Below are 27,274 nucleotides of genomic sequence, written 5' to 3'. Positions count from 1 at the left end.
GTGTTAAATTTGCCTAATTGGCATGTCTTTGAATTTTAATATTCTTGATCTTAATTTATGTGATGATTTTTTTCGTTCGTTTTTGAAAAGGATACGGCAATTAATAATTTAAGATAGTCACAAGACTCAGAACTCTTTTTTTTTGTCACATGAGCCACCTCTATTGTAGTATCATTATTTTTGTTTTGGCGTTTATATACACATTTCGTCGTAAATGCATTTCACGCATGTATACAATGAATCATACACGGTGGAAGTAACTTACTTACATTTTTCAACAAAAGTAACTTACTTACACCAAACATTTTTGTTACCAATAGATCCTCCTATTAGTTGTCAGGTTTGACCAGTAAATATTAAAGACGAGAGAAGAGTTCGGCCAAAAAGAAAAGATAAAATTGAAAGCTAAATTAAAAAAAAAACTAGAAACAACCAGAGAAAGTAAAAAAAAGAGCAGATATAGATATTACGATTTTGACCGTGATTCTGAACCAAAGATTTTACAGCTGTCCTTGTCAAAAGTTTTTATTATTATTATATCTCATGAAGAAACGCTGAAAAAGGCAACTACTTTAATGGTCACTGGTCAGCCGGATAACCGAAGAATCCTCCTCATGCTTAATGTTTTCTTTAAACAAGAAAAAAACTAATAAAAGAATCAAGAAAACAACAAAATACAATTAAAGTATTAAAAAAACAAACATCACATCTTCCTCTCTGCTCTCTATAAATTGGCAGACAAGAGTGTGTTGGGGTTCTGCTTTGATATTTTGTTTAGTTTCGCCCCCTCTCTCTCAAAACCTCTTCACATAACTTCTTCTTCTTCCATCTTCCGTTGCATTCACGTTTCCCTGAATCACCCATTAAATAGAGAGCTTTGAACAAGTTTTTTTTTATAGTCAACAAAACATCAATACAGAGATGGCCGTTGAAGCTCACCATCTAAACACTCTGTTCTCTTCTAACAGGTAAAAATATTTCCTTTTCTTTTTGTTTTCCTCTGTTTCCTCTGTTCTTTTCAATATCTTAACGTTACTCGTGATTCTTTTATTAACAGAGAAATGATTCATCCTAATCCTATCGAAGCAAACGGCTTAGTTTACAACACCCAGAGGAGATACGGCACCGTTCCGACGTTTAACCCCACCATGGAATGTCAAACTTCTCTGTTTAATCCAGTATACAACAACATCGCACCAGTTGGTGGTTTGGTTCATCAACCCATGAAACCAACGATACAATCCGTTGATAGTTCGGTCACATTCAACAGCGATAATAATGCCAACAACAACGTCGATTTCATTCGTCCTGTGTCGTCGAGAAAACGTTCCAGAGAAGAATCCGTTGTTTTGAATACTCCGGCTAATATGCAAACCCACAAAACTTCCACCGATCATCTCATGTTTCTTGGCCAAGACTTGTCTTCTAACGTTCAACAACATCACTTCGATATCGATCGTTTGATCTCTAGTCACGTAAGTTTCATTTGATTGTTACAAAGTATTAAGTTTTTTTTGTTTTTTTGTTGGTTCACATCGATTGAACGGTCTCTTCATTAATTTTCATTATCAGGTTGAGAGAATGAGATTGGAGATTGAAGAGAAGAGAAAAACACAAGGGAGGAGGATAGTGGAAGCAGTTGAACAAGGGCTGATGAAAGCACTGAGAGCCAAAGACGAAGAGATAAATCACATCGGGAAGCTAAACCTCTTTCTAGAAGAAAAAGTCAAGTCTTTGTGCGTAGAGAATCAGATATGGCGTGACGTGGCACAGTCTAATGAAGCCACCGTAAACGCACTCCGTTCCAACTTGCAACAAGTTCTCGCCGCCGTGGAGCGTAACAGGTGGGAGGAGCCGCCCACGGTGGCTGAAGACGCGCAGTCTTGTTGCGGGAGCAGCGACGAGGGGGACAGCGAGGAAGAGCGGTGGAAGTTAGCGGGAGAAGCGCAGGATACGAAAAGGATGCGTAGGGTAGCGACGACGACTATGTGTAGAAACTGTGGAAAAGGAGAAGCAAGTGTGTTACTGTTACCGTGCAGACACATGTGTCTATGTACTGTGTGCGGTTCTTCACTCAACACTTGTCCAATCTGTAATACTTCTAAGAACGCTAGTCTACATGTTAATCTTTCCTCTGAGGGAGGATCTAACCAATAGGTCCAATACCAATAAATTGTAAATGTTCTAAAAAGAAAAGTAAATAGTTGCAAAAAGAATCTATCAATCTTTTTGGTCTAAAAAATTAAGAAAAAGCCTCTTCATTCTTTATTTTAATTTATGTATTTTTCTCTGGATGGATGGTTATGATGATGATGATGGAACACGAATCTTTGACATATGTGTCAGTATCTTTAAATTTCGTAAGGGGTTCACGAGGAGGGACCTCTGTTGGCTAGAAATCGTGGGTTAGGTTTACACACCCACTTTCAATGTCATTTCCCATCTTTGTATGAAAATTTCACCAAAAAAAGTGGGAAAGTTATGTTTGTGGTTCAACAACTAGTCTTTTAACATTGTAGTAGTAGGGGTATAACGTCACTTTTCACAAGCTTTGGTTTATCTTTTGTGGAATCGTTATTATATTTTGTGTTTTTCTAGGAAATTTGTTTATATTCGATACCAAAAATAAAAAAGTGAAGTGGTCGAAATCGTGGGTTATGCTGCGTGACAGACAGACCATTAAACCAAAAGCAAAAAAATAAAACAAAAAGCCAAATCAACTTTTCCTCTATACCCGAGAGAGAAAGAGAACTGATGCTAAACAAACAAAAAAAGAAGACTCGAGGGAGTGGGTTGGTGCAAGTTAGCCAGCCAGTAGCAGATTTTTAAAGCGCAAGTTAGAATAGCGGACAAGGTTTGACTAGCCGTTAGGACTGGCGCGTGGAGAAATAACGGTGGTGGCGGATGGCTAAAGCTGACGTGGAGAGCGCGCGCAAATGTCGCTGAACAGAAGGGAATTCCAAAAATAGCCTTGTTGTGTTGTGTTATAAAAGTAAACTGGCAAGTCCAAAAAATCTCGTCTTCTGTTCTGTCTGTTCCACTTCTTCCGGCGTTTTTTTTAACTTCCCAAAATGGTTCTTTTAACCCAACTCTTATTGTGATTATTTTTGGGTTAAATAGTATGTACTACCAAAATTATTCAATAATTCACGTAAGAATAGAAAAGCATAATTTATTTTTAGACCCAAATATTCGAAATACTCGAGATAAGGAACACAAAATGTAGTAAATTCATTCCCACGTCGGTGAAAAAAATAAAAAATAAATGATAAGATAGGATTAAAAAAAGAAAGTTTGGATTTGAACGTATTATAAGGCCCATGATGAAACTGATAGATTTGGCTTAGCTAGGTGAGGAAGAAAATTAGAGAATCGAGACGCGTGAAGAACACGTCCGTGAGTAGTCGCTTTCGTATCAAAGAGATGCGATTTTTTTTTTTTTTTAATAAAATATTTAAGTATTTGACTGCCTCCATTCCACCCAACACAATCACCACCTTCCTTTCGTATATCAAAGCATAATAATTAAAATACTCTTCTTCTTTTTTCGTCTTTGATCTAAAATATTGGAATGTCAATATTTGTTGTGTTAATCATTCGATCAACCACGTCATCATTATATTAAGTAACCGGGTTATTAGATATTATGAAGTTCAAGGTTGAATTGAATGAATTAGTGGTAATTAATTTAAGGTTTTGTTACGCGTTTAGGGTGACGAGGGTTCGAGGAACAGAGACCGTCGAAGCATGTGAAATGCAGTTGGTTCACGTTCTCTTTCAAGCCACTTTTTTATAGTAGACTAGTAGTAATATTTCTATCATGATTTATTTATTTGTCCTTTTTGTTTACATCTTTTTGAATAGAGTTCTGCAAATTATTCAAAAACAAATTCTGAAAACATTTTTTATATCGATAGAAAGAGTATCGTATAAAATTCACCGCTAAAATAAAACACTTTGTCATTGATTGTGTCGTATATAGATATAGATAGTACATATAATTTGGGCACGACTCTGAACTTATCGTGGAATGGTCCCGGGGGTTGGATTCATCAACATTCACATTATTATTGCCGTCCCTTCACGCTACTTTTGTAGTTTTGTGCCATTAACTTATCTATGTTATCAATAAAGATAATATACGGACGTTGCAACTGTGATCATCAAGTCACGTCAAACTATTGCTTTGCTCCCTCGATCTCGTTCTATTATTTGTTTTCTTTTTAAAAAATCTTAGCTGTACCAGTACAGCTTACACTTTCGATTATATTTTTATATATCCACAACACAAGGAAAATGAAATACTAATAATGAATGACTTAGCTTTCCTCTTAACAATAACACATGTTAGATACCTCCGCTATCTTCTGATTATGTTAGTTCATGTATGGCGACGCAATACGCAACTACGCACCACCGATTAAGTTAAGTAAAACTTGCGAATTTGTAAATGGAAGGAGGAGAAGGAGAAAACCAAATGGTAAAAAGAAACATTGTCGGTAGAGAAAGAGGTTATTTTTAATTTAGGGAACAGCCCCAATCTTAAAAGTGGACTCCACAAGAACAAAAAAAAAAAAAAAAAAGACAGGAGAAAAGCTAAAAATCGGCATTTAAAAAAGTATTATTAAAAAAAAAACATAACACAAACACATCCACATCGCACCGCCGGACCCACAAATTCATTTCCTCTTTTCTTCTTTAAAATAAAAACAGTATTTGGGCCGTTAATGGCCCACTGAGGGGGACCGTTTATTCTTTTTTTTTTCTTTTAATTTTTAATTTGCAGCTTCGTCCAACACGTGAATTTTGATTCCACACTTGGAACTTTCCTCAACTTCCATTAGAGTATCAAACAAAACTACGTACCCAACTTACACGTTATCGTATTTTAATTTTTAAAACCATCAGTTAAATAGTAGACTAGTAGTAGTCTAATTTTAATTTCATGTAAACTATACAAAGTTCATGTAACGCAGTGACGTGCTAATACAATTCCACGCATATTATAGATATATATATATATATATATATCTCATAATTTATTTGACCGATTGGAGCCGATCGACGACTATCATATATTTTAACTACAATATTCAAATGAAGAAAATGGGCAACATTGTCATGAAAGAGCTAATTAACCTTCTATGTTGTTGTTGTCTGAGTCACCTTCACCATCTTATAGAGCCATTGAATAATCGATTATTTTGTTCTTTCACAAAAGTCAATACAGTGGCACATTATACACTCCATTACACCAAACAATATAGTAAACAGGAATAGTACTAGAAGAAATTTTGTTAGATTTCCGAGTGGGGTCACGATGGGTAAAGTTTTTATTCATTTTGGAATGGAAACTATCTAAGTCATCTTTTTTTACTTTCCATGTATCAAGATGAATGAATATGATTCCTCTTTTATATAAAGAGTAATATATTCCACAACTTGATTTTTATGTTATCTCAGAAAAAGAAAAAAACAAAAAAAGAGGAGAAATTTCCAAGGGAAAGACGGCACTAAACCAAAAAATTAATGTCATCATGATTTCGAAATTGATTGATTTGTGGGTCGGTTTTCATTTGTTCTCTAGTCTCTAACCTCTAACAATCGACGTCCCTACTTCATTAGTTATTATATATTTCATGTATATTAAAGAAATCAAATATAAATGTTTTTCGAGAAACTTGGATGAGACCTCATCATATTCATAAAGAATGGTGTACCTTGTCAACCATGGAACAACGATGATATTGATGGCCTTCTTTCTTTATCTTTTCTTCTTTCTCACAACTCTTTACTAAATATTCTACTTTTCATGCCAAAGTGGAAACCCAACTTTCGGTTTACATCAAAGTCGTTCATAGCCTTTGACGCAGTCGAGAAAATTTTGTTTATTTTGATTACAATGTTGATTATATCCCATCTTTCGGTTGAAAATTGTTGCATTTGCCATGTTTGTGATTTTGTATACATATAATATTATTATATATGTTTAATGGCTTTTGCTTTTACAATCCGCAAAAATAATCGGTAGACAAAAAACCTCTCCAAGTATAATGCCTTTTTTTTTTCTATAATGCCAAACAAAAGTTAAATCAAATCCCTAACGATAGAAATTGAATCACTACTATTGGACTGAAGGATCAGAAAATTACTAGGTATCATCAAATAACCTTAATTAGGGTATAACATAGGCCAAGTAGTGGAATACATTTAGTATTTTACATTTAAAATTACGAGATGAATCGTGTTAATATAAAAAGGGTAAATAATCCTCACTTCTGCACTCTATAATTAGCCTGATCATTCCCTGTTTTATTGTGTGGGACATATATGCATAAGTATAAGTCTATTTGATCATATGATAATTTGTATCAATTTGCTAAAGCCACGATATAAAATGTCTTGTTGATCAGATCATGGATCCATCACATACTAGTAACAATTTAAAACATTATAGTGACAGATCTAAATGGACAACACAAAGATGAATTTGAAAAAGAGAAGGTGATCAGAGGATATCAAGGGTTAAAAGTAAAAGGAGTAGTCTATACCACTAATAAGCCCACTTGACCTAATCTATTTTGTTTTTCTGATTAAATATTGTACCTATGCAAATATCATCTTCTCACCCACTAAATGGTACAAAATATCAAAACACCATGTGGTTTAGATGAGAGATATAATTAGAAGTTTATGTTACTATCAAGAGACAAAAAACCAATATATGGTTGAGACATGACATTGATATATTGGATAGAAACAAGACATGAAACATTTACAAGTAAAGACTGTACTTTCGTATGGATGAAAAAAGGTGAGAAAATAGTTTGGTTATTGTCCACATTAGGAATAACCCACTAAAAAAATAAAAATCTAACTATTAATAATATCAATTTTGGTTCTTTAGTGGGAGCAAGTGGGAACGTATATTACAATATGGAATTTCAAATATGTCGATAGATTTAGAAATAATTGGACTCTTCATTTCAAACAATTATCATGACATATGAATTTCAAAACAAGAGTAAAGCAACGCAATGATGGTTGAAGAAGAATCAATTCACAAGATAGAGAATATGGGATAGCCAAAAAAAAAGGTGATGGGAAAAAACAAGATGTGCGTCGGCTACTTTTTGTCAAAGGAGAAGAAATAGTAAAAGACAGACTTGAGGTCGAAGATGGCACTATAATCAAAAGATAGTAACTAACAACAACTCATTGTTATCCTATACACATGGATTATTCTTTTTATTTGTTTGTTAAAACAAAACAATGAAGGTCGCTATAAATTATTATGATTTATGGAATTTAAGATTCAATAAGTGTTTATTTGTTTTTTTTGTCAAAGTAACAATAGTATTGATGATTATAGTGGTGCACTGTAAGGAAGATGAATGATGTGAAGTGATGGATGAATGGTGTCCTTAGTGTCCAGCAGGCCAAGACAACAACGGAACACGATTACTTAATTGAATCAAGAAAGCAAATATGGACCCCATCCACCACAAAAATGGACCATTAAGATTGAGTCCCTACAAAATCAAGATGCCTAAGTTGGATGATTGTGACACAGTTATTTCATCTGCAGAATCCAATCAATCGTATCTTTGTTCACATTTTAAAACTAAGCATTTAACAAGTGAGTGGGAAAATTAGTGCTGATCTAACTTCGTAAGGCAATGATAAACTTGAAAACTTTTATAACATGTATTTTCACATATTTCTTAACACTCACATCTCACTATTATCTATCTCCACTATGTGGAGGTGATGACATGTTCTAGTTGAGCTGAAATGTTTTTGGTTTATTGACACATATTATCCAAGACAAAAAATGAGGACATCTTGAATCAAAGAAGAAAAAAAGACAACACTGTAAATGGGCCGAAAAAAAGAAAACGAAAATGAGCTAGGACACACAATACCAGTAAGCTCAATGTATATCATGTAACATCCTTATGGTTTTGTTAAATGCACAAGGTCAGCCAGTGAGACCACGCAAACCAAACAAAATGACACAATCTTCTAACTTGACTGAACCAAATGCTGATATTATTAGGGCCTAAAGAGACATCTATTGAACAAACCAACCAAACTGCAGATTAAGTTTTTTCTTTTTTTTCTCTGCAGTTTTTGAATGATTTAATAAATCATCACTCTTTGCTTGATTATTAACGTAGATTGTCATAAAACTGATAAGTGGATGCTTGATTCCGGTGCATGTGATCATATAGCATTACAGTTTTTCATAGGTTGTAACTAAAATGAAAATTCATTTCTGATGTGTCAGGGGATGACTACATAACCATGGATGTCACATTTGTGGAAACAAATATGTTTTAGTCATCCAATTATTATCTTAAGTGGGAGAATCAGTTGTTGTTGGCATGAGAGCATTGATACTATTTGTCTTGAGAAATTAGTAGACAAAACAGTAGACAAATTAAGTATCAAATATCCTGGCCAAAGATAGAGATCAAGACACAACGGTATCAGATCCTATTAGAGGTACGTAGCAGAGTCAAGAAGAAAAAACATGAATCATGGTGATAAAATTTAAGAGAGAATGCCTTACAAACCTATAAAATAAAATTTAACAAGGCTGAAATTTCTAAAGCACTGCCTCATCCATCAGTCAGTTCCAGCAAAATAAAAGCTGAAGGTGTTGTGTCAGATCATACAACTCCTTCGAAGTAAATCAGCTTCGGTTCACACAGAGGCGTGTGGTAAAACATCCCGATGGTGTGGCAGAGAAGGTTCATGTATGTAGAGTATTCCTGCGATCATGGCTTTGCATTTTTAAAATTATCTGTAGTTTGTAGATATATATCTGAAAAAATCCACTGTGCTAACATCTTGTGAGAAGCATCAATGACCTATGAAACCATTGACTCTAATCTTAACTTCTTCTTCTGCAACTGAAACCGGTTCCCCATGACTTGGCTTTTTAAATCGGTATAGCTAGGGAATTCTCAAAGCAAAGTTTGTTTTTATGATTTTTGTTTTTCATGAACTATGATGGTTCTAGAACTGTCTCTCTTTGTATAATATAGAGGCAAAAAGAAACCTAAGCTTTATAATTTCTAACTTGAAGCTTCAAGGTTTTAAGGAAGAGTTATAATCTGTTTTGTAACTTGTTCAGACAACATGGAAAGAAAGAGGAAGCTGTCTTGAAGACTCAAAGTTTTACGATGGGATCAAAGTGAAAGCATGTTAAGCTTGTCATTGAAAGAGAAAAACCAAGTTAAAACAGAAAAAATAATTCAAGTAGTACAAACAAAACTTGATTGATCTTTCTATGATGTAAAAAGAGCAAACACATTTGTCTTCAATAAACACGGGCGGAATAATGCTAGATCAAAAAAGTGAACTATAAACGAGCCTAAGAGGGAGACAGAGTCATTAAGAGTAAGAGCGGTAATGGTCCGCTTACAATTTGTCTTCAAAATCAGAGAGTGGAGTCATCTGTAGCTTCAAACCTTTTCTCTTCCTGATATCAGCAACCAATGTAGCAGCATGTGAACCAGCCTCGAGCAGATCAGAAGACATCATATCCCAATGGTCAAACACACACTGAGGAAAGGCTTGTCATGAGGTTGCAGCCCTTAGCTGACCTGAGAAACCAAACGACTCCACCACAGGAAGGTAAGCTTTGATGTTGTAGAGAGGTGTTCCTGGCCTTTGCATTTCTTCAAACACGTGTCCACGCTTCTGATTCAGCACACTGTAGATTCCTCCCAAAGCTCCCTCAGGTGCTTGGATCTCTCAAGAAGTCTTGGTTTGGCGGTTAGCTGCGATGCGTAGATGACTCTTCTTGCTGTTGAGATCATCTGACCACCTCCTCTGTGGATTGCATCAGCATGGAGCACAACATCACACACTTCATAACAGATACCCTCTCATGTTTTCATCTGCTAAAGGACCTTCCTTTGAAGCCCATTGGAACCCAGCAACCACTGAGTCCTTGATTTCATTCAAGTACTACACTCCCTTACACATATCAACCACCATGTTGGGCCCTGTAGTGTCAGGTACAAACGCCCAGATTTTCTTGGCAAGATCCTTGTCCCACCCAAACTCTTCTGCAAGGATCTTGGATCGAACCTTGGGGTCATCAGATGGACCAATGCGGCCTTCATCAATGGCTTCTGCTAGACCGTCCTCCATTGGTCTGGCTTCCATGTAAAGACGGTTGTGTTTGTTAGGGGACTTACTCATCACGGTTCGGCTAGACCTCTCAAGGACCGTCTCTCGCAACGAAACAACATGATCTGACACTATGATCTCAGCACCACCCATAAAATCTTGAAGATCCTTAACACAAATTTCAATGTGGAGTTCTCCAGCACCAGCAACAATGTGCTCACCAGACTCTTCCATTCTGCATAGAACCATAGGGTCAGACTTAGCCAGCCTCTTGAGACATTCCACAAGCTTGGGAAGATCAGATGCAACCTTGCATTTTACAGCAACACGAACAGCAGGAGAGACAAAAAAATTTCATGGCACGAAGCGGGTGTGCGTCCACTTCCTTCTCATTAGTCAAGATAGCATTCTTGGTGATGAACTGATCCAACCCAAGTACCCAACCGTAGCAACCACAGGGAACATCCTCCACAGTCTCTTGCTTCTTACCCATCCAAATGACAGTCCTCTGCACACGCTTGACATACAAATCTTTCTTTTCACCAGGGACATAGTTGGGACCCATGATCCTCACTTTCAAACCAGTGGAAAGTGTACCGGAAAAGACACGACAGAAAGCAAAGAACCTGCCCTTGTCAGATGCAGGAATCATCTTAGAGACATAGAGCATCAGAGGACCAGCATACTTATCATCAAGAGGACCTTCATACAAGTTCTCAACACGGCACCTCTGCGCAGTGTAGGCTGATGGTAAGTGAAAGATCATCATTTCAAGCAGAGCGGTACTGGCAGGGAGCCATGTCTGCATGACACGCTTGAAACTCATTGCCGTCTCTAGCTCCAGTGAAAAAGAGTCATCGGTCATCTCATAGTAGAGAGAGATACCAGTAGACTTGATGGTGATACCACGTTCTGCCTCATCAGCACGCGTATCAGTCATACGCACATCACCAGCAGATTCTTGAGCAATAATGCCAGCAGCAGCAACAAGTGAATCCGTAAGTGTTGATTTTCCTGTCATCAAAAAATTAAAACTTTGTATCAACATGAACAACCGATTATAAAGAAACAGAACAATACTATAAACGCTTCATAAATCATCAGAGAAACACAAAAGCTTCATAAATAAATCATCAGAGGAACGATTAAGAAAATAAAAGTAAACAAAAAAATACATATATACCATGATCGACATGGGCAATGACAGACATGTTACGGATGTTGTGTTTACGATCCATAATTTTCCGTTGCTCTTCAACTGTGAACTTCACCTGCAAGTTACAAACAAACAAAAAAAAGGAGAACAAACCCGTTAGATTAATTTCACACATACGAATAAAAACAAAGCGTTAGAATCGATGCTACAAAAAAAAAAAAAAAAAAAGAAGAAGCCTTTACCATTGTCACTTTCTTTGTTTCTCATGATTACCACATTCTCTGCAGGAAAAAAAAGAGAGATATATAAGAGTGTTTCAGAGAACTCGCTCGCGCGACACATATAATATCGAAATCAAAGCTAGAAATTCATAGATGAATCAAGAACAACAGAAGATAGTTTAGACGGAGAAGAATCATATCAACCAACCTAACTAGCCTGGGGGAAAGATGTTGACACGGCGAGTAGGAGGAGGAGAAGCAAAAGAAGTGAAACCTTTTGTTTGTAGCATCGATTCGATTTTAACACTTTGCCCTTTAATAACAATTGTCGAGTTTATATTGTAATTATTTTTAATTCTTTTGGGTTTCTTCCTAATGAGCTATTGAAAACTAAGCCCAATACTATGTAGACTTGTGTGATATTATTTAGTCTTGTAAAAAAAAGAGTCTAAACGAGTTTTTCCACTTATATTATTATCAACCGTAATTCTTTAATTATATTTATTATATTTTGTCATCACATATTCACATGTAACAATGAGATATACCAAAGATAAAATATGCAAATAATAAATAAGCCATTCCGTGAATTGACATAATAGGCCAATACAAAAGATCCATGTTTATAATCAGGCGCATTCATATACATACATACAAAAGATCCATGTTTATAAATAGCGAATACAAAACGTCCAAGTAAACATATAGATATGCTAGTAAGTTAACTAGTGGTTTAATGATCTAACTAAAAGAAGAAGGTGGGAAAGCAAATTCCACAACCGATCGAAGCTCGTCCCAGTTTTCGTAGCTCTCATAGTCAATGTTATCGTTGGAGAATTGTTGAAGCGAATCAACCTGTGTGGTGTTCATGGGAATTGGCTGGTCTTGATGATGTTGATGTTGATGATGCGTTTGGTGAAGCTGGAAAGCGCTCCTCTCGTAACTCCCTTTAATCACGTTGGTACTACTACTACTTTCATTGTCACCAAAATTGATATATGCTTCTTGGTAATTAGATTGTTGCGGCTCCACCCGTTTGCCATTTGCTAATTCTCTCCAGTCCGAAGTGTATTTTCGACTAGACACATTTCTCTTGAATATCCGGCATAACGTCCACACTTCCTGTGATTATGTAGATATATAGTAAGAATCAACCACACTCACTTCCCAAAACATTTTTTATTTTTTATTTTTACACTTAACAAGACTTGTCAGAAAAAAGGAAATAGGCTTGCTATTTAAAACGTTTAGAGTGGGCCAACTATATATGCATGATAGATATGATCATCACATATGACCGAGAGGATTCCAAACTTACTGCTTGTAGTGCGGAAGTTGGAGTAGGGTTAGAGTGTGTAGGGCCACCGGGGATAGTGTCATTGGCTGTGGGGAGACGAAACTCGTGCATCATCCAATCTGTCTTGCTTCCTTTCCCGGCGCTTCCAAGGTAATACACGAGTGTCTTCTTTAGACCGATCACAGTTTTATTAGGTCCATCCGAATAGACAGGTTTGTCTATTCCCGTGGCTTTCCAAAAACCGGAACCAGTCACTCGGTTTGGTCTTATGCTGTTTCTATACTTCCTTCCTCTCTTGCAAAAGAAGTAGTTTTCCTTCTCCGTGTTCCTTGAACCTTCAAAACAAACATTACATTTTAGCATCAGTTTGGTTACAATAACTAATGTGTTAGTTTTAATTCACAACCATGCATTCAAGTGATCTCTACTTTTCTCTTTTCTAAAAAAAAAAGTAAGACATATAAATGAACAAATTAACAAGAGGGAGTACTAAAACAAAACTTACTTGGAAGATCCCAGGGATCGAATTTATAGATATCGATTTGGCTGACAATCTCATCGATCTTGCTCGGTTTCTTGAGGAGTACTTTCTTAGAAAGATAATACCCTACGAGCTCCTCGTCCGTGGGATGAAACCTAAACCCTGGAAGCTTTACTACTTCTTCCTCATCTTCTTTTGATTCACTTATGTTGTCCCGTAATCCCATCATCTTCTCCATGGCTTTGGTTTAACTATTTCCTCCTCCTTTTTCTCTCTTTATATAAAGAGAGTTAATTTGTGTCGTGTGTGTCTTATTCATCCTTTTATAATCAATGATCCGATTTGGTCAAGTCATGTCTGTTGACTTATAAACCCTTTGTAATCAATGATTCGACCCGGTAAAAGTCTTTTGGGCTTGAGATTTTGGAATCAGTCTCTTCGCATCACAATACGTGGACCCACTGCATATGACGCTTTTACCTTTCATATCATTGGGACGCAAAGGAAAATGCCAGGGAGAGGACTGACTATTCAAGCCAAGATTTAATTTTTGTGTGTTTGTTTACTCTTCCAAAGTGTCTGACGAGGATTCATTAACTTCTTATATGATGATTATATTACCGCGCTCACCACGAAACATCTATTAATCATCATGACGTTAAACGCATAACTCCGACTTTGTGCTCGTAAAGGTAAGATTTGTATTGCTTCGTTTGAAAATTTTAACTTGGGGAGATCAACAAAAGAAAAATGAAAAAACATGAGTAATGTTACATTTTTCTATTTGGTAGTTTCTCTGAAATTGACAATGACAAAGCCACCTAATCAAAAACCGAATATTACCCGTCAGTTCCTTTCTCACTTCAAAATATGTTCAGCTTACTTTTGTGGACATGAAGTACTAAACTGGTCTCTTCTTTACCACAAACAAAAGGTCTAGTCGTTTCTTGTCACTGTTTTTCATTACTTGCAAGTTGCAACCAGGGGCATATTTATGTAGTGATGGGGTGGGGCACGTGCCCCATGCTACTTATTAAAAATTATCTAATACACTTGGTTAGTTTAGTTACACATCTTAATTGTTACCTAGGTGCCCCATGCATCTTCTTTGGTGAGGAGTTCGATTCTTTTTTTTTCCTACAACCAATGTTCTTTTTGTAATGTCTACTTACATGTTAATATTTTTTTCTACTCTAAATTATACTTATATTTAAATTTAAAAAGTATTGTAAAACTAGTTAATTAGTATAATATATTTTAATTTATCTAATATATATATATAGTTGAAATCTATATAAATAAAGAATTTTGTACACAAATTAATCATATGAATTCAAAAATAATTCATAATATAACTCTTCCATGTAACTTCTACACATTTCTACAATCATATATATTAATTTTTAATATTTTAAATGTAGATTTGGACTTTCATCGTTGGACCTTTGATCTGATATACTATTTATCTATATTTTACAAATTTTACCGTGATTACGAAAAGTTATTGTGTATTACTTCTGATTTTTCAAAATTTTCTAACGTGTTTTAGAGTTAGAGAATAAAGTTGCGAAAATAGCGATTTGAAAAGTTAATATACTGCACAAAATCCTTACATAATATATGTTTAGATATGAATTTTATTTAAATATATATAATGTGCAATTGAATATATTTTAAAACTAAATAAAATAATTTTTAAATATACAAAAAGAGGGAAATTTATATTTATTTAATATTTTATAATAGAAAATTAATATTATTAATTAATTATGCCCTACATCAAATTTCTTTCTGGATCCGTTCCTGGTTGCAACTACAGTTACGGGATAGTTCACAAACCGTCGTTAGCAGCCAACCAATCCCATGAATCTTTTAATTATTCTAAGTTCTGTTATTTAGGAAAAAAATATAAGAGTCGCATGTTTTTCTTATAACAACTGTGGAATGATTTAGTTTCCACCACATTCTGTTGGATATTTTCCCACTACAATTTACAACCAGAAATTTCTGAAATTCTCTGAGTGAGATGATTTTTTTTTAAATTACAATTATAATTTATTTGAATTGGTCAAATTTGTTTATAATTTCAAAATTTTATCATTCATATTTTTTCTTTCTAAAATAGTATTGACTCCTAGTTAATGATAATCGTGTAATTCAGTCAATAACCACATTTACGCATAAATTTGAAGATACATGTAGATATAATAATTAAAATAATTAACTAAATAATATTATTATAAAGATTCACATATATGATTTCTTCACTTATGTTAATCTTATACCTCTTCACTAGATTAATACCCGTGCTAGAGCACGGGTTGAAATTCATTTTATTTGCATTGTACTTTTTTTTATAAAATATAATTTATGTGATTATTTTTAAAATTTTTTTGGATAAAATATTATGTAATAAAACCATATGCTAAATATGATGACTTGAAAAAGATATTTATTTTGTAAGTTTTATATTGTTAATGATTCTAGATAAGTATCCGTGCTATAACACTGATTAAATTTTATTTTATACAAAATTTTGTATATTTTCTATTTTAAAATAAAATTTTAATATGTTGTATTAGTTTATTACGTAAAGTTATTTCAAAAATGTATATTCTACCTCATGACTTGAATGTCATTATACGACATAATTTTGTGAATTTGGTTTTTAAAAAGCGAGTTATTATATTATGAGTAATTTAATATATTGTTATACTTTTTGTTTTAATATACTTGGTTTTTTAAATTCTTTCATATTATAGTGACATATTATTGGCATTGCTATAACAAACCAATTTAAAGTGTTTATAGTTTCTAACTTTAATATCAAATTGCAATATTATAAAAATATTTAAAAATAAATTATTTAATGTTTATTATATTATATAAAATTATAAAATTCAAAAAAGTATGAAATTGAATTTAAATATTCAAATTTTGACCCGTTACTAAATAATTTTTTTAATTCAATAGATATTATTTTTAAAGATTAATACTAATAAAAATTGAATATTTTATAGATTGAATCATTTATATTTGTTTTTAAAAATTCAACTTATGATATATCTGGAAATAAAACTATTTTTAATTATAATAAATAATATGATAATTTATTTGTTTCACAAAATATACTCATATATAAAAATGCGAGGTGAAATATAATAATAATTAACAAATTAATATGTTAGGTTAAATATCAAAAGATTTTATTTGATGAATAATTTAATAAAGAAAATTAATATGGTAAGTTAGATGATATCAAATGATTAATTGGAATATTCTCTTTAAGATTTTTGGAAACAATAAATCCAGACTATACAAATAATATAAAACTTAATTTATAACTTATTTGTAACCAACTTATTAAAATTATATAGTATACAAAACAATGTTGTATAGATGATTCGCATTGATATCTCAATAATTAATTAATAAGTATATATACATTCTATCATAACTTAAAATCGTTATAATGAGGATAATGACCTAATCCCAACGTCTTACCGGTCGACTTTTTTTTTTGGAGAATGCCTTTTCTTTTTTTGAATAATTCCTTAATATACAAACCATATTTTTCTGTTTTATTTTCAAATACCAAAAAAATCTATTGAATCTAGTGGTGATTGTTTGTAATTCTCTTTGCAAACCATGAGGCAAAAGTTTGATCCGATGAGGGTGTGTAAAGCTGTGGAAATATGTCGCCAATTAAAAAGTAGTGGAAATACTGATAATTATTACCATAATTATTTTATTCAGAAATCACAATTTCAACTGCACTAAAGAGTCTCCCATTAATCCACTGCTCATTGTCAAAACTCACTCTAGGAAAAAAAAAAAGCTATTGACTTTTTTGTCCAAATCTTTACCACATCTTTGGATAAGCTTTTGGTAAAGGAATCATTCTCCAGCACAAACATTTACCTTTCAACAAATTTCATTGGAATGTTAAGAAGAAACTAGCTAGTACTACTATAAACTGATCTAATTCTGATGTCAAATACAAGTAACAAAAATAGGGAAGCCATGGAAAGGGGATCGGACTAATCTAATATGATAATTGTTTTTCAAATACTCATTTTTGCATTACAAAAAATGATATTTGTTTATAAGATCATTTGTAAGGAAGATAGAATTAAAAAAAAAAAAATTTGAAGAATGAATCAATATAGCATCCTCTATATACTGTTTGTTTCAATTTATTGAGTCAATTCGTAGCAGCTGGTCAAGTCAAAGGATCATTTACCAGAGTCATCAATGGTTGACCCCAAGTTGTTCTTGTTGGACATCTTCCTCTCCATCTATTCTAAACCTTTTTGTCCTATTACATATATATATATCTTATTTAATTAATTATGTTTTACAAAATTACGGAAACTAATTTATCATTTATTTAATAAAAAACTTACAAGGAAAAAAACATTGTCGCGGAAAAATAATTTAAACCATTAACACCATGTATTAGTTTTTTATGACATATGTATTTGTCTTATGTATCGGTATATATGACATATTTAATCATATATTCCAAAAGTTTGGTCCATTATCATACGTACGTCTCCAATATATAAGAAACACTGAAATTTGTAACTAGCTCGAAGCATAATGCATGCGCGCGCGATGGGAGTCATGGGACGCCAGAGGCAAGTGGGAAAAGAAAAAAAATGCAACGATTCGATGGTTAAACCTAGTATATATTATGAGAGGAAAAGACGTGCATGGTTAATCAAAATGGGTCTTCGGATCGTTGATACTAAAAAAAAAAGAAGCTAGTCCCTGGTTTTATCCTATCGTGGTATATATTGACTTTTAAAAGACAGAAAGAGACATTATAGTTGCCTAACTTGCCTTAAATTGTTTCATGTAAAAACTTAGATTTGAATAGAGGCTGGCAGGATAAGCAATAGGAATTTATCGTTTTTGGATTAATGTTAGTAATAATCAATATGAATTTGGTCATAGTAAACGATGTGATCGACCATAATATGATGTAAGATATAAGTAAAAGAAAGTTACTTTTAAGTTTTAACAAAGTGGTTTAAGGTTCTTTAAACACGTTTAATTTTATGGAATATTATTCTAATCCGTGGTGTCTTGTGAGTTAACGAGTTTTAATTGGGCGTAAGTGGAAATTTACTCTTTTACAAGTAAAAAAGGAAAATTTGAAGAAGGAAGCAAAAAGCACGAGGTTTGAATAATCCGTAAACATATAACGTCACATTGTTTGAAGTACACGATTCACGTCATAACTTGAAAGTCTCAGAATCCCCTACCGCTTACGTCACACCGACTTTCTTTAAAATTGCACCATATAATTTGCATTTTTAATAAACAGTGTAGTTTTAAAATATGATTTTTGTTCTCTTCTTCTAATAGTCAACGAAAATTTGTGAAAGGCCTAGAACCCGATAAGTCTTTTTTTTTGGGGGGACAAACAGAACCCGATAAGTCTAAATCGTAAATATAGTATGCCATGAAAGCGAGATGAAATATGGAAATAATAATGGAAATTCAAATTCTAATATTATAAATGAGGCGAAAAGTCCAGAGATTGGAAATCCATGGAGGAATTGGTAAAAAAAAATCATTGCAGTAAAAAAAATCAATAGGTAGGTCAGACTCTGGGACTTTGAAATTCTTGGTTTAATAAAAATAAAACAACCACCATTCAACCTAATATAATATGCATGAAAAATTTCATAAAGATTCATCAGGTTTAAGGATTCCCCCAAAGAAGGCAGATTTTATTAATTTATAGATTGTACCAAAACAAAAAGTCAAAAAACATGGGGATCGAGCAGGATAAAAAAAAATTACATCAAAAAGAAAAGAAAAAAAAAAAGAGAAACAACAACTCAGTTTAACGTGGGACTAAGGATAAAAAAAAAAAAGGACAAAGGATAAAAAGGAGAAACATCTTCGCGTAGTTGTGGTTGATTTAATACGTGACAACTGCTGATAGTATCACTCGGCACGTGCGAAGTCGAGAGATTTTTTGCCGTCGTGTGGTTGGCCGAAGAAGTTATTCATGTAGTCTTGAAACAACAACTCCTTGTATCTAGCCACTCCATCGCGTTTCACAACTTCCGGCAATGGTCCTATCTTCTCTGAGGGATTAGGTGCCGTGAAAATGGGCACAGAGACTCTTGATCCGATGTTTGTGGTTCGAACCCTATGCTCCGCACTTTTGTACTTCCCATTGCTCAAAATCTGTTGAAAGTTTTATATATTTGTATTAGAATATCAAAAATAAATATGGATACCACATTTATAGTATATAAAATATATGTATAAGCCCATTCATTGTAAATTCGTTTTGACAAACCTGCATAGTGTCGCCTATGTTGATGACCAAAGCTCCGTGGACAGGAGGGATCTCGGCCCATTCACCGTTGTCTAGTTTAACGTAGAGACCACCAATGCCGTCTTGTAATAAAACAGTCAACATACCCATGTCGGAGTGACGGCCAACGCCAATGGTCAGTTCGGGGCTCGGACAGGTGGGGTAGTAATTCATGTTGACCATCTTGGTTCCCATCAAACCATTCATCCTCTCTTCTTCTAGTTTCACTCCTACATTCTCCATCAGAATGTTGACTACATTTTTCACCATTTCCATGGATGACTTCATGAACTTAAGTGCCACCTCTCTGTCGTCACACATATATTATATGTTAAGTTTTGTATATTTAAATTCCAATAAAAGTCTATATATATAATTTTACATTTCATCGTATTTCAACATGAATTTCCTAACATTTATACTCCATTTATATAACACAAGTTTGATGTATAAATATTAATATAGATTTAGTTCATTTATATACGTACCTGCATGGTTGAGGCCAGTGTTGAAGAGCCTCATGGTCACTGGTGTACATCATGCTCACATAATCCTTCCACTCAATCGCCTTCTCCTTATCTGGCACGAAGCTCGTTCCGTACTTAACCAACTTGCTTGGACTCACTTCTTTTAGGTATATCGCTTTTTCCTCAGGAGCTTGTGCGAAAAACTCATGAGCCGACGTTTTCAGCAATTCGAGCAGCTCCACCGAAACACCATGGTTCACCACCTGTCATTTGCATTTCATCCTCAAATTATACAGATATATCTTATTAAAGATGTATGTAGCAGATTGATAGAGACACTCAATCTTATAAGTAAGCATTTAAGATATATGTATATCTTTTAGATATTAACGTCAGTTCAAATTTACATGTTTACACCATATTTTGCTCGTTTCTAATTCTACACCAACCCAAATGATATGTGTCGACCATTATTTACCTGGAAGAAGCCAAGTGTCTCAGCAGCTTCAACGATCTGTTTGGCCACCTCCTTGTGGTGTGGGCCGTTTAGGTGGGAAAGATCGATTGGCTGGGAAGCCTCACACTTAAGGGCGTTTTGGGTCGGGATTCGCTCAGAGATAGGCTGGACGAAGGGCTGTGGAACACTGGAGAGGCCCGAGTCTATCATACCTTTCACGCCATTACCTTCTTTGACCACAAAATTGTACAATGTGGTTTGATCCTCGAAATTGATGATAGCCATTGTCTCTACACTTCTGCTTGAAAACTGAATGCTTTTATGTTTTTTGATAGATTGAAAACTGAATGTTGAGAAGTAACAAAGTGAAGTGGGTATAAATAGTAACGAAAATAGCTAGAGCTAGTATTTGTCTAATCACAAGCGTGCATAATGCCAAGATCATTTATGTAGTACGTAATGTGTATCGAAACAGGCGTTTTAATATATCTCAACTACCCACATATCTCTCATTTATATTTTGATTTGATGTTTTATCAATTAGTATGTTGGCATTTACCAACCCCCTCTATATGAAAAAAAAAAGTTTGATGCATGGTAATACAAATAAAAGTAAACGTTAAATTAATTCATTATATGGGTATAAAAATGCTTCAACCATTCAATGCTATATTTAAATAAACAACTCTTACGTTAGGGTTTTCTAACTAGTTTCCTTACAAAGAGAACATTTGTGGTGTGCGTCTTGCCATTAAACACAAAGACATTCAAATATCAATGATATAACATATGAAAAGATATACAAATACATCTTTTAAGTGTGTATATACGTAAGCAAGTTATTCTTGAAGCTCTTTAAAACTCTACTAGAAGACGCCTTCTAACACATTTTGTTTAATACTTAGAATCCACGCCTGGTACTACTTAACGGCGTGGTATCGTGAGCCATGCCCCTCTTTCAATGTCAACGCCTTGGGCTACGACTATTTATTATGGGCCTAAAATTTGAAGCCCAATAAGTTGAGAGCTAGAGTAAACTATTATAGGTAGCTGCTCAATAAAGCGGATGCCTACGTTCTAAATCAATTCTCGGAAAAATTAGCTCTTTTAACAACATAACAAATGACTATGTCGGTGTAAGTGTTCCTTTTTTTTTTTTTGGATTACCAAATTTTTGTTTCTTTAGTATATGTATTGATTATGAATCAATGACATGATTTTCTGTTTCTTTGACAAACCGGGCACTACGGTGAGACGTGAAAACACACACTAAAAAAATTAAAATTTATTTAGCTCTATAAGTTTCGAAATCAATTTTTGCAGTATCATCTTTTTCTTTTGAGGTGTTTCAAAAATGCAAAAGTTAATGTAAAATGTTGGTGCGGAATTTAGCACCCACGACATACCGATCTAAACCAAAAGTAAACCAAATAGACTTTGTACATTAACTAAACCGAGGGACCCCCATTTTGGGCTAGCTAAACTGGCCCAAAAGCAGAAGCTCGGCGAAGTCACTTGACCGACCTCCGAGACCGCCCCCTAAGCCCGACTAGATCGTCAGAAGAGGAAATTTACCATATTTGAAGATCAGAGATTTAAGGAAAATAGACTTATTTTATAATCAATGTATTCATATAAATAGGGAGATATCCTCTCATTGTAAAGTATCCAGCAATTAATACAAAAACCCTAGTTCTTCATTGTTTTTGGGCAAAACCCTAACTTCTTTCTCAAGAGATCAAAACCCCTCTTTATTTTCTAGTTTTAATCCATTGTTTTAGAGGGAGATCTTAAGTGAATTTGTCCCCCACTCAAACAAATTCATTGTGTGAATTCTAGTTTCAAGAATTGGCGCCGTTTGTGGGGATCCTTACACAAGTTCTACGTTTCCTCTCTCTACTACCAAACCTACGACAAACCAGAAGATCAAGTTCAACCATCTGAACCGCCTCCTTGCAAGGCGAGTTCCCGGCAGTTCCCGACGAACTAGAAGACGAATAACCTATCTACGGATTGCCCCGAACAGTAGCTTTCCGTGGAACAAGATTTCGTTCCAATCCGAGCTCTCGTCTGAATGATATTGCAGTTTCTCTGCAACATACTTTATCCTTCAAATATAGATCCGTCTTCATCGCACCAGGCAACCTTCGGGATCGATTTCCCGACAAATTACTATGACCCAGATTACGCACAACCCATCCATGGATAGGCCTTAGAGTCAACTTGCCGGAGAAGGCGACCTCAACCCAATCCGAAGTGTCAATCGAAAGTTATCACCCTATTTCCGAACTGACACATCTTGTTCGAAACCCTAGCTATCAGCTCGTCATCACGAATTGGAGTGTAGTTTGCCGCCGATCTAGAAGAAACAAAAAATCGGTATTCATATCAAACTGAAGCCCCGAAGCTTAGCTTTCTAACAAGATCGACCACGCCTCAATCGGTGCTCTATATCTCAACTTATGACCAGTTATCTTGATCAGATGCAGCTTGTTCGAAATTGTCAGATCCTCTTACATCATGAACTTTTTCCCATCGATCTAGAAAGAACCAGGTGTCATAATGCATATACATCTTAAGCCCCAAGTCTTATGTATCTAAAGAGATCGACCTCGCCTCAATCCGAGCTGTTTCAAGAAATATATCACAGAATTCCCTCAACTGGTGTGATCTATCGAAACCCTAAAATCGCAGATCCGACCTTTCAAGAGAATCGACTTCGAAAGCATTTTTCTATCGTTCTAGAACGAACCAGACGCCGATCTACATATCAAATTTAAGCCCTGAAGCTTATCTTTCTAACAAGACAAACTTCGAGTTGATTGGCTATTCCTCGCGAAAGATATCACCGTATTTCTAGAACAGGAACATTCAGCCCGAAACCCAAAAAAACAAAAAGAGAGGAAGCAGATCCACCTTATCAGTTCGCCCTACTTCATGGCCAATTTCGAGCAACCTAGATGAAACCTGTAGTCCATCTACATATCAATCCAAAGCAACGAGGCTTACCTTCGCAACAAGATCGACCTTGTTTCAGCCTCGTAATTCATGAGAAAGCTGTCGCTACATCTTCATATTACTAGCAAAATCATAAAATTCATTATCTCAAGACGCTTGGACGAACAATGGAGAAAACAGTCACAACCAACGGTAAATTAATCGATACTTTTCTACTCTTCTTTGGAAATTATCTTCAGCTCTCAACAGCTCACTACAGCTTATCAATGGGATTTTTGTAACTCGTCCCAAAAAGCGGAGCCATGCCTTGCTTATAAAAAAAAGGGGACCAGTTACGAACTCGTTAGTTCTTAAAAAAAAAAAAGTCGAGCCATGCCTCGCAAAAACAAAAAAAAAAAAAAAAAAAAAAAAAAAAAAAAGCCGAGCCATGCCTCGTATAACCTCAGTTCGGAACTTCGAACTCATTAGTGCTAAAAGCCGGGCTCCACGCTTGCAAATCAAGAATGAACATCCTTTTAAACGGACATTTTCAGTTCGTCCTTCGGGCAACTTGAGTCTCAGTTCGTCCTTCGGACAACTTCTCAGTTCGTCCTTCGGACAACTTCTCAGTGCGTCCTTCGGACAGCTCCTCAGTTCGTCCTTCGGACAGCTCTTCAGTTCGTCCTTCAGAAAACTTTTCAGTTCATCCTTCGGACAACTTCTCAGTTCGTCCTTCGGACAACTTTTCAGGTCATCTTCTGACAACTTCAGTTTCAGTTCATCCTCAGACAACCTCATAATCAGTTTGTGTTCAGACAGCTCCAGTTTCATTTCGTCTGCAGACAGCTTCGACTTCAGTTCAACTTCAGATAGCTATAGTTTTAGTTTTTCTTCGGACAGCTCCATTTTCAATCCATCTTTAGACAGTTTCAGTTTCAGTTTGTCTTCAGATAAGTTCAGTTTCAGCTCGTCTGCATACAACTTCGATTTCAGTTCATCATCAAATAGCTTCAGTTCTGTTTGAATCTTTGTGAGTCATACAAAATCTTTCGACATCCTGGCCAGATGCTCGACTCGCGTCAAACCGCAAAAGGGGAATAAGCCGAGCCCAGTATCTCGCTCCCCTCAATCTTTTAAAAGGGGAATAAGCCGAGTCCAGTATCTCGCTCCCCTCAAACTTTTAAAAGGGGAATAAGCCGAGCCCAGTATCTCGCTCCCTTCAAACTTTTAATCGAGGAATAAGCCGAACCCAGAGTTTTTATTTCGCACCTCAAACTCTCTGACGAGAGATAAGCCGAACCCAGAGAATTCTTTTTTGAATTGTTTCGCAAGTTCCGGTTTGGACGGATATGTAAGCCGAACCCAGAGTTTTAAATTCGCCGTCGACTTCCAAACTGGAACAAAGGAGGTAAGCCGAAGTCCCGTACTTCGCCCTCCGCCAAAGCGCATGTATGCTTGGGTTAAATTACCCAATAAGGATTACTCGATGTAAGCCGGGAGACGTCCCGCCTCGTGTAAAACTCCGAATAGAGTGAAAACTTTATTTCTTGCAAAAACAATTCTTCTAAGAAGACTGAGAGACCGACGCAGCCAAGGCAACCATCGGCGAGACCGTTTGTATGAGGGCGCTAAAGACGTTAGGATCATGACTCGTACTCTTTTTCCTTACTTCGGGTTTTCTCCCATGTGGTTTACCGGAGAAGGTTTTAACGAGGCGACGAGTCCTGACGCACAACATCAGTTCGCGTGCTCGGAATTCAGTTTTCCTAAAGTTTAGATCGAATATTTTTTCCTATAGTTCGGAAACTCGAATGGATAATCGAATCTACCGAACTGGGGGGGGACTAATTGTTGGTGCGGGATTTAGCACCCACGACATACCGATCTAAACCAAAGGTAAACCAAATAGACTTTGTACATTAACTAAACCGAGGGACCCCCTTTTTGGGCTAGCTAAACTGGCCCAAAAGCAGAAGCTCGGCGAAGTCACTTGACCGACCTCCGAGACCGCCCCCTAAGCCCGACTAGATCATCAGAAGAGGAAATTTACCATATTTGAAGATCAGAGATTTAAGGAAAATAGACTTATTTTATAATCAATGTATTCATATAAATAGGGAGATATCCTCTCATTGTAAAGTATCCAGCAATTAATACAAAAACCCTAGTTCTTCATTGTTCTTGGGCAAAACCCTAACTTATTTCTCAAGAGATCAAAACCCTTCTTTATTTTCTAGTTTTAATCCATTGTTTTAGAGGAAGATCTTAAGTGAATTTGTCCCCCACTCAAACAAATTCATCGTGTGAATTCTAGATTCAACATAAAAGAAAAATAGAAAATATTAAAAGAAGATTGGAGAGGGATATATGTCTTGTCTCGAAGACAAAACTTGTGAAAGAGACAGCGGAAGTGAATTCTCACATTTGGGTTACAAGATCGCTATTGTTACACAGTTGCATGCCATAAGAAGCTTAACTACGTCCCTATTTTGATTAGCTTCCTCAAAAGAAGATTACTTATTTCCACTTTAACCTTGTTAATCGTTTTCATGATTGGATTTTTGACGTGCTTTCAAATTACATAGAAAAAGGAAAAGAGTCAAATTTTCCCAGTTCAGTGGGAAAGGTCAACCCATCTAGTCTAGTAATGTGTAATTTTCTATAAAGATTCTGTCGGATCGATCAGACCCTGTCGTGTGGCCATCGTTGCATGATCTTATTTTTCAAAATCCCCACGAACCACATGTACAGTATGTTTACTTGTATATCTATGTGTCAATATTTATTTATTTATCTTGAACATGTTAGATTCAATTGCTACATGATTAGAAAACACGTGGCTCTGTTGATCTCAACGTAGACTCTTTGTTGGCTGCAACATCACTTTGATCAGCTTCTTAATCCTATGTTTGACGATTCCCCTAATTAAACTACCTCGTCTCATAATAAAATTGAATAATCATCAATCAACCAATCTTCTTACCAAAATGCATAATTATACCAAATAGCTGCACTTTCTCTGACTGCTTATTACAAAGAAGACACCGATACAAGTTTCTATTTCTACAATCATAAATATACAAAATACAATATATTTGATCCTTTTTTTTTGGTCAAACAATATTTTGATCTTTTGTCCAAAAAAAATAAAAAATAATATATATACATATATATATATATATATATATATATATATATATATATATTGATCCTTAAAAATGCACGAAAGAACATAATCGTTGACATAAACATATTATTATATTTGGAAGAAAAAAAAACATAAGAATAAAATTATCCGTAATTGCTATCATTTTCAAAAAAAAAAAAGTATGGGAATACTAGAAATGCATATAAACTCAAATATCATTTTCCAAAAAGATATATAGGAATATCAGAAATGCGTAGAAAACACAAATTATATTAGGTTGAGGCTTCGCATTAGACATATTATAGCTCTCCCTCCCATTGAAGGGGTAAGTTGTTAATTGTAGCTTTCGTTTTCAACATGCATAGAGAGCGACCTTCACTGCCCTAACGGTAACACATGCTTTATAAAAAATTTGGAAAATCCAACACCGAATCTTTGTAACATTTTGTTGAAGTGGACAAAAGCATTTTGTATTACTTAATTTCAACGCATCATAACAATATGTGAAGGCGCAATTCCTCCGACATATAATGTACTATATGTATACAATTGGTAATTTTATAAATCAGTGTCTTTCAAGTACTAAAGTTACGTTGCAACATTATTTACTTTTTTTTTGTCAAA

General features: G+C 35.0%; 3 protein-coding genes and 1 pseudogene across 4 annotated transcripts; 1 reads left to right on the top strand and 3 right to left on the bottom strand.

Moving 5' to 3' along the window:
- Positions 1-559: 559 nt before the first annotated feature.
- On the top strand, positions 560-2,252 carry LOC104765060 (putative BOI-related E3 ubiquitin-protein ligase 3). The gene is made up of 3 exons (XM_010488719.2): positions 560-968; positions 1,058-1,475; positions 1,573-2,252. The coding sequence occupies exons 1-3, from the start codon at positions 922-924 to the stop codon at positions 2,155-2,157; spliced, it is 1,050 nt and encodes a 349-aa protein (XP_010487021.2). The 5' UTR covers positions 560-921; the 3' UTR covers positions 2,158-2,252.
- A 6,940-nt stretch (positions 2,253-9,192) lies between these two features.
- LOC104765059 (elongation factor 2-like) lies at positions 9,193-11,856 on the bottom strand (annotated as a pseudogene). Its single transcript, XR_015591281.1, has 4 exons — positions 11,732-11,856; positions 11,545-11,583; positions 11,330-11,417; positions 9,193-11,160 (listed from the first exon to the last, which is right to left on the bottom strand). The product of XR_015591281.1 is annotated as an elongation factor 2-like (transcript).
- A 234-nt stretch (positions 11,857-12,090) lies between these two features.
- On the bottom strand, positions 12,091-13,607 carry LOC104765058 (transcription factor JUNGBRUNNEN 1). The gene is made up of 3 exons (XM_010488717.2): positions 13,326-13,607; positions 12,842-13,155; positions 12,091-12,645 (listed from the first exon to the last, which is right to left on the bottom strand). The coding sequence occupies exons 1-3, from the start codon at positions 13,537-13,539 to the stop codon at positions 12,265-12,267; spliced, it is 909 nt and encodes a 302-aa protein (XP_010487019.2). The 5' UTR covers positions 13,540-13,607; the 3' UTR covers positions 12,091-12,264.
- Positions 13,608-19,013: 5,406 nt separating this feature from the next.
- Positions 19,014-21,019, bottom strand: LOC104765057 (scopoletin 8-hydroxylase-like). Its single transcript, XM_087502921.1, has 4 exons — positions 20,587-21,019; positions 20,130-20,371; positions 19,624-19,948; positions 19,014-19,508 (listed from the first exon to the last, which is right to left on the bottom strand). Exons 1-4 carry the CDS (start codon positions 20,848-20,850, stop codon positions 19,263-19,265), a joined length of 1,077 nt encoding a protein of 358 aa, XP_087359047.1. The 5' UTR covers positions 20,851-21,019; the 3' UTR covers positions 19,014-19,262.
- Between the last annotated feature and the right edge of the window lie 6,255 nt (positions 21,020-27,274).

This window comes from Camelina sativa, chromosome 19 (assembly GCF_030686135.1).
Source record: "Camelina sativa cultivar CO46 ecotype springtype chromosome 19, ASM3068613v1".
In the NCBI taxonomy this organism is placed as follows: Eukaryota; Viridiplantae; Streptophyta; class Magnoliopsida; order Brassicales; family Brassicaceae; genus Camelina; species Camelina sativa.
Note: the sequence above shows the minus strand (reverse complement) of the source record. Positions and strands in the feature narration are given on the sequence as shown.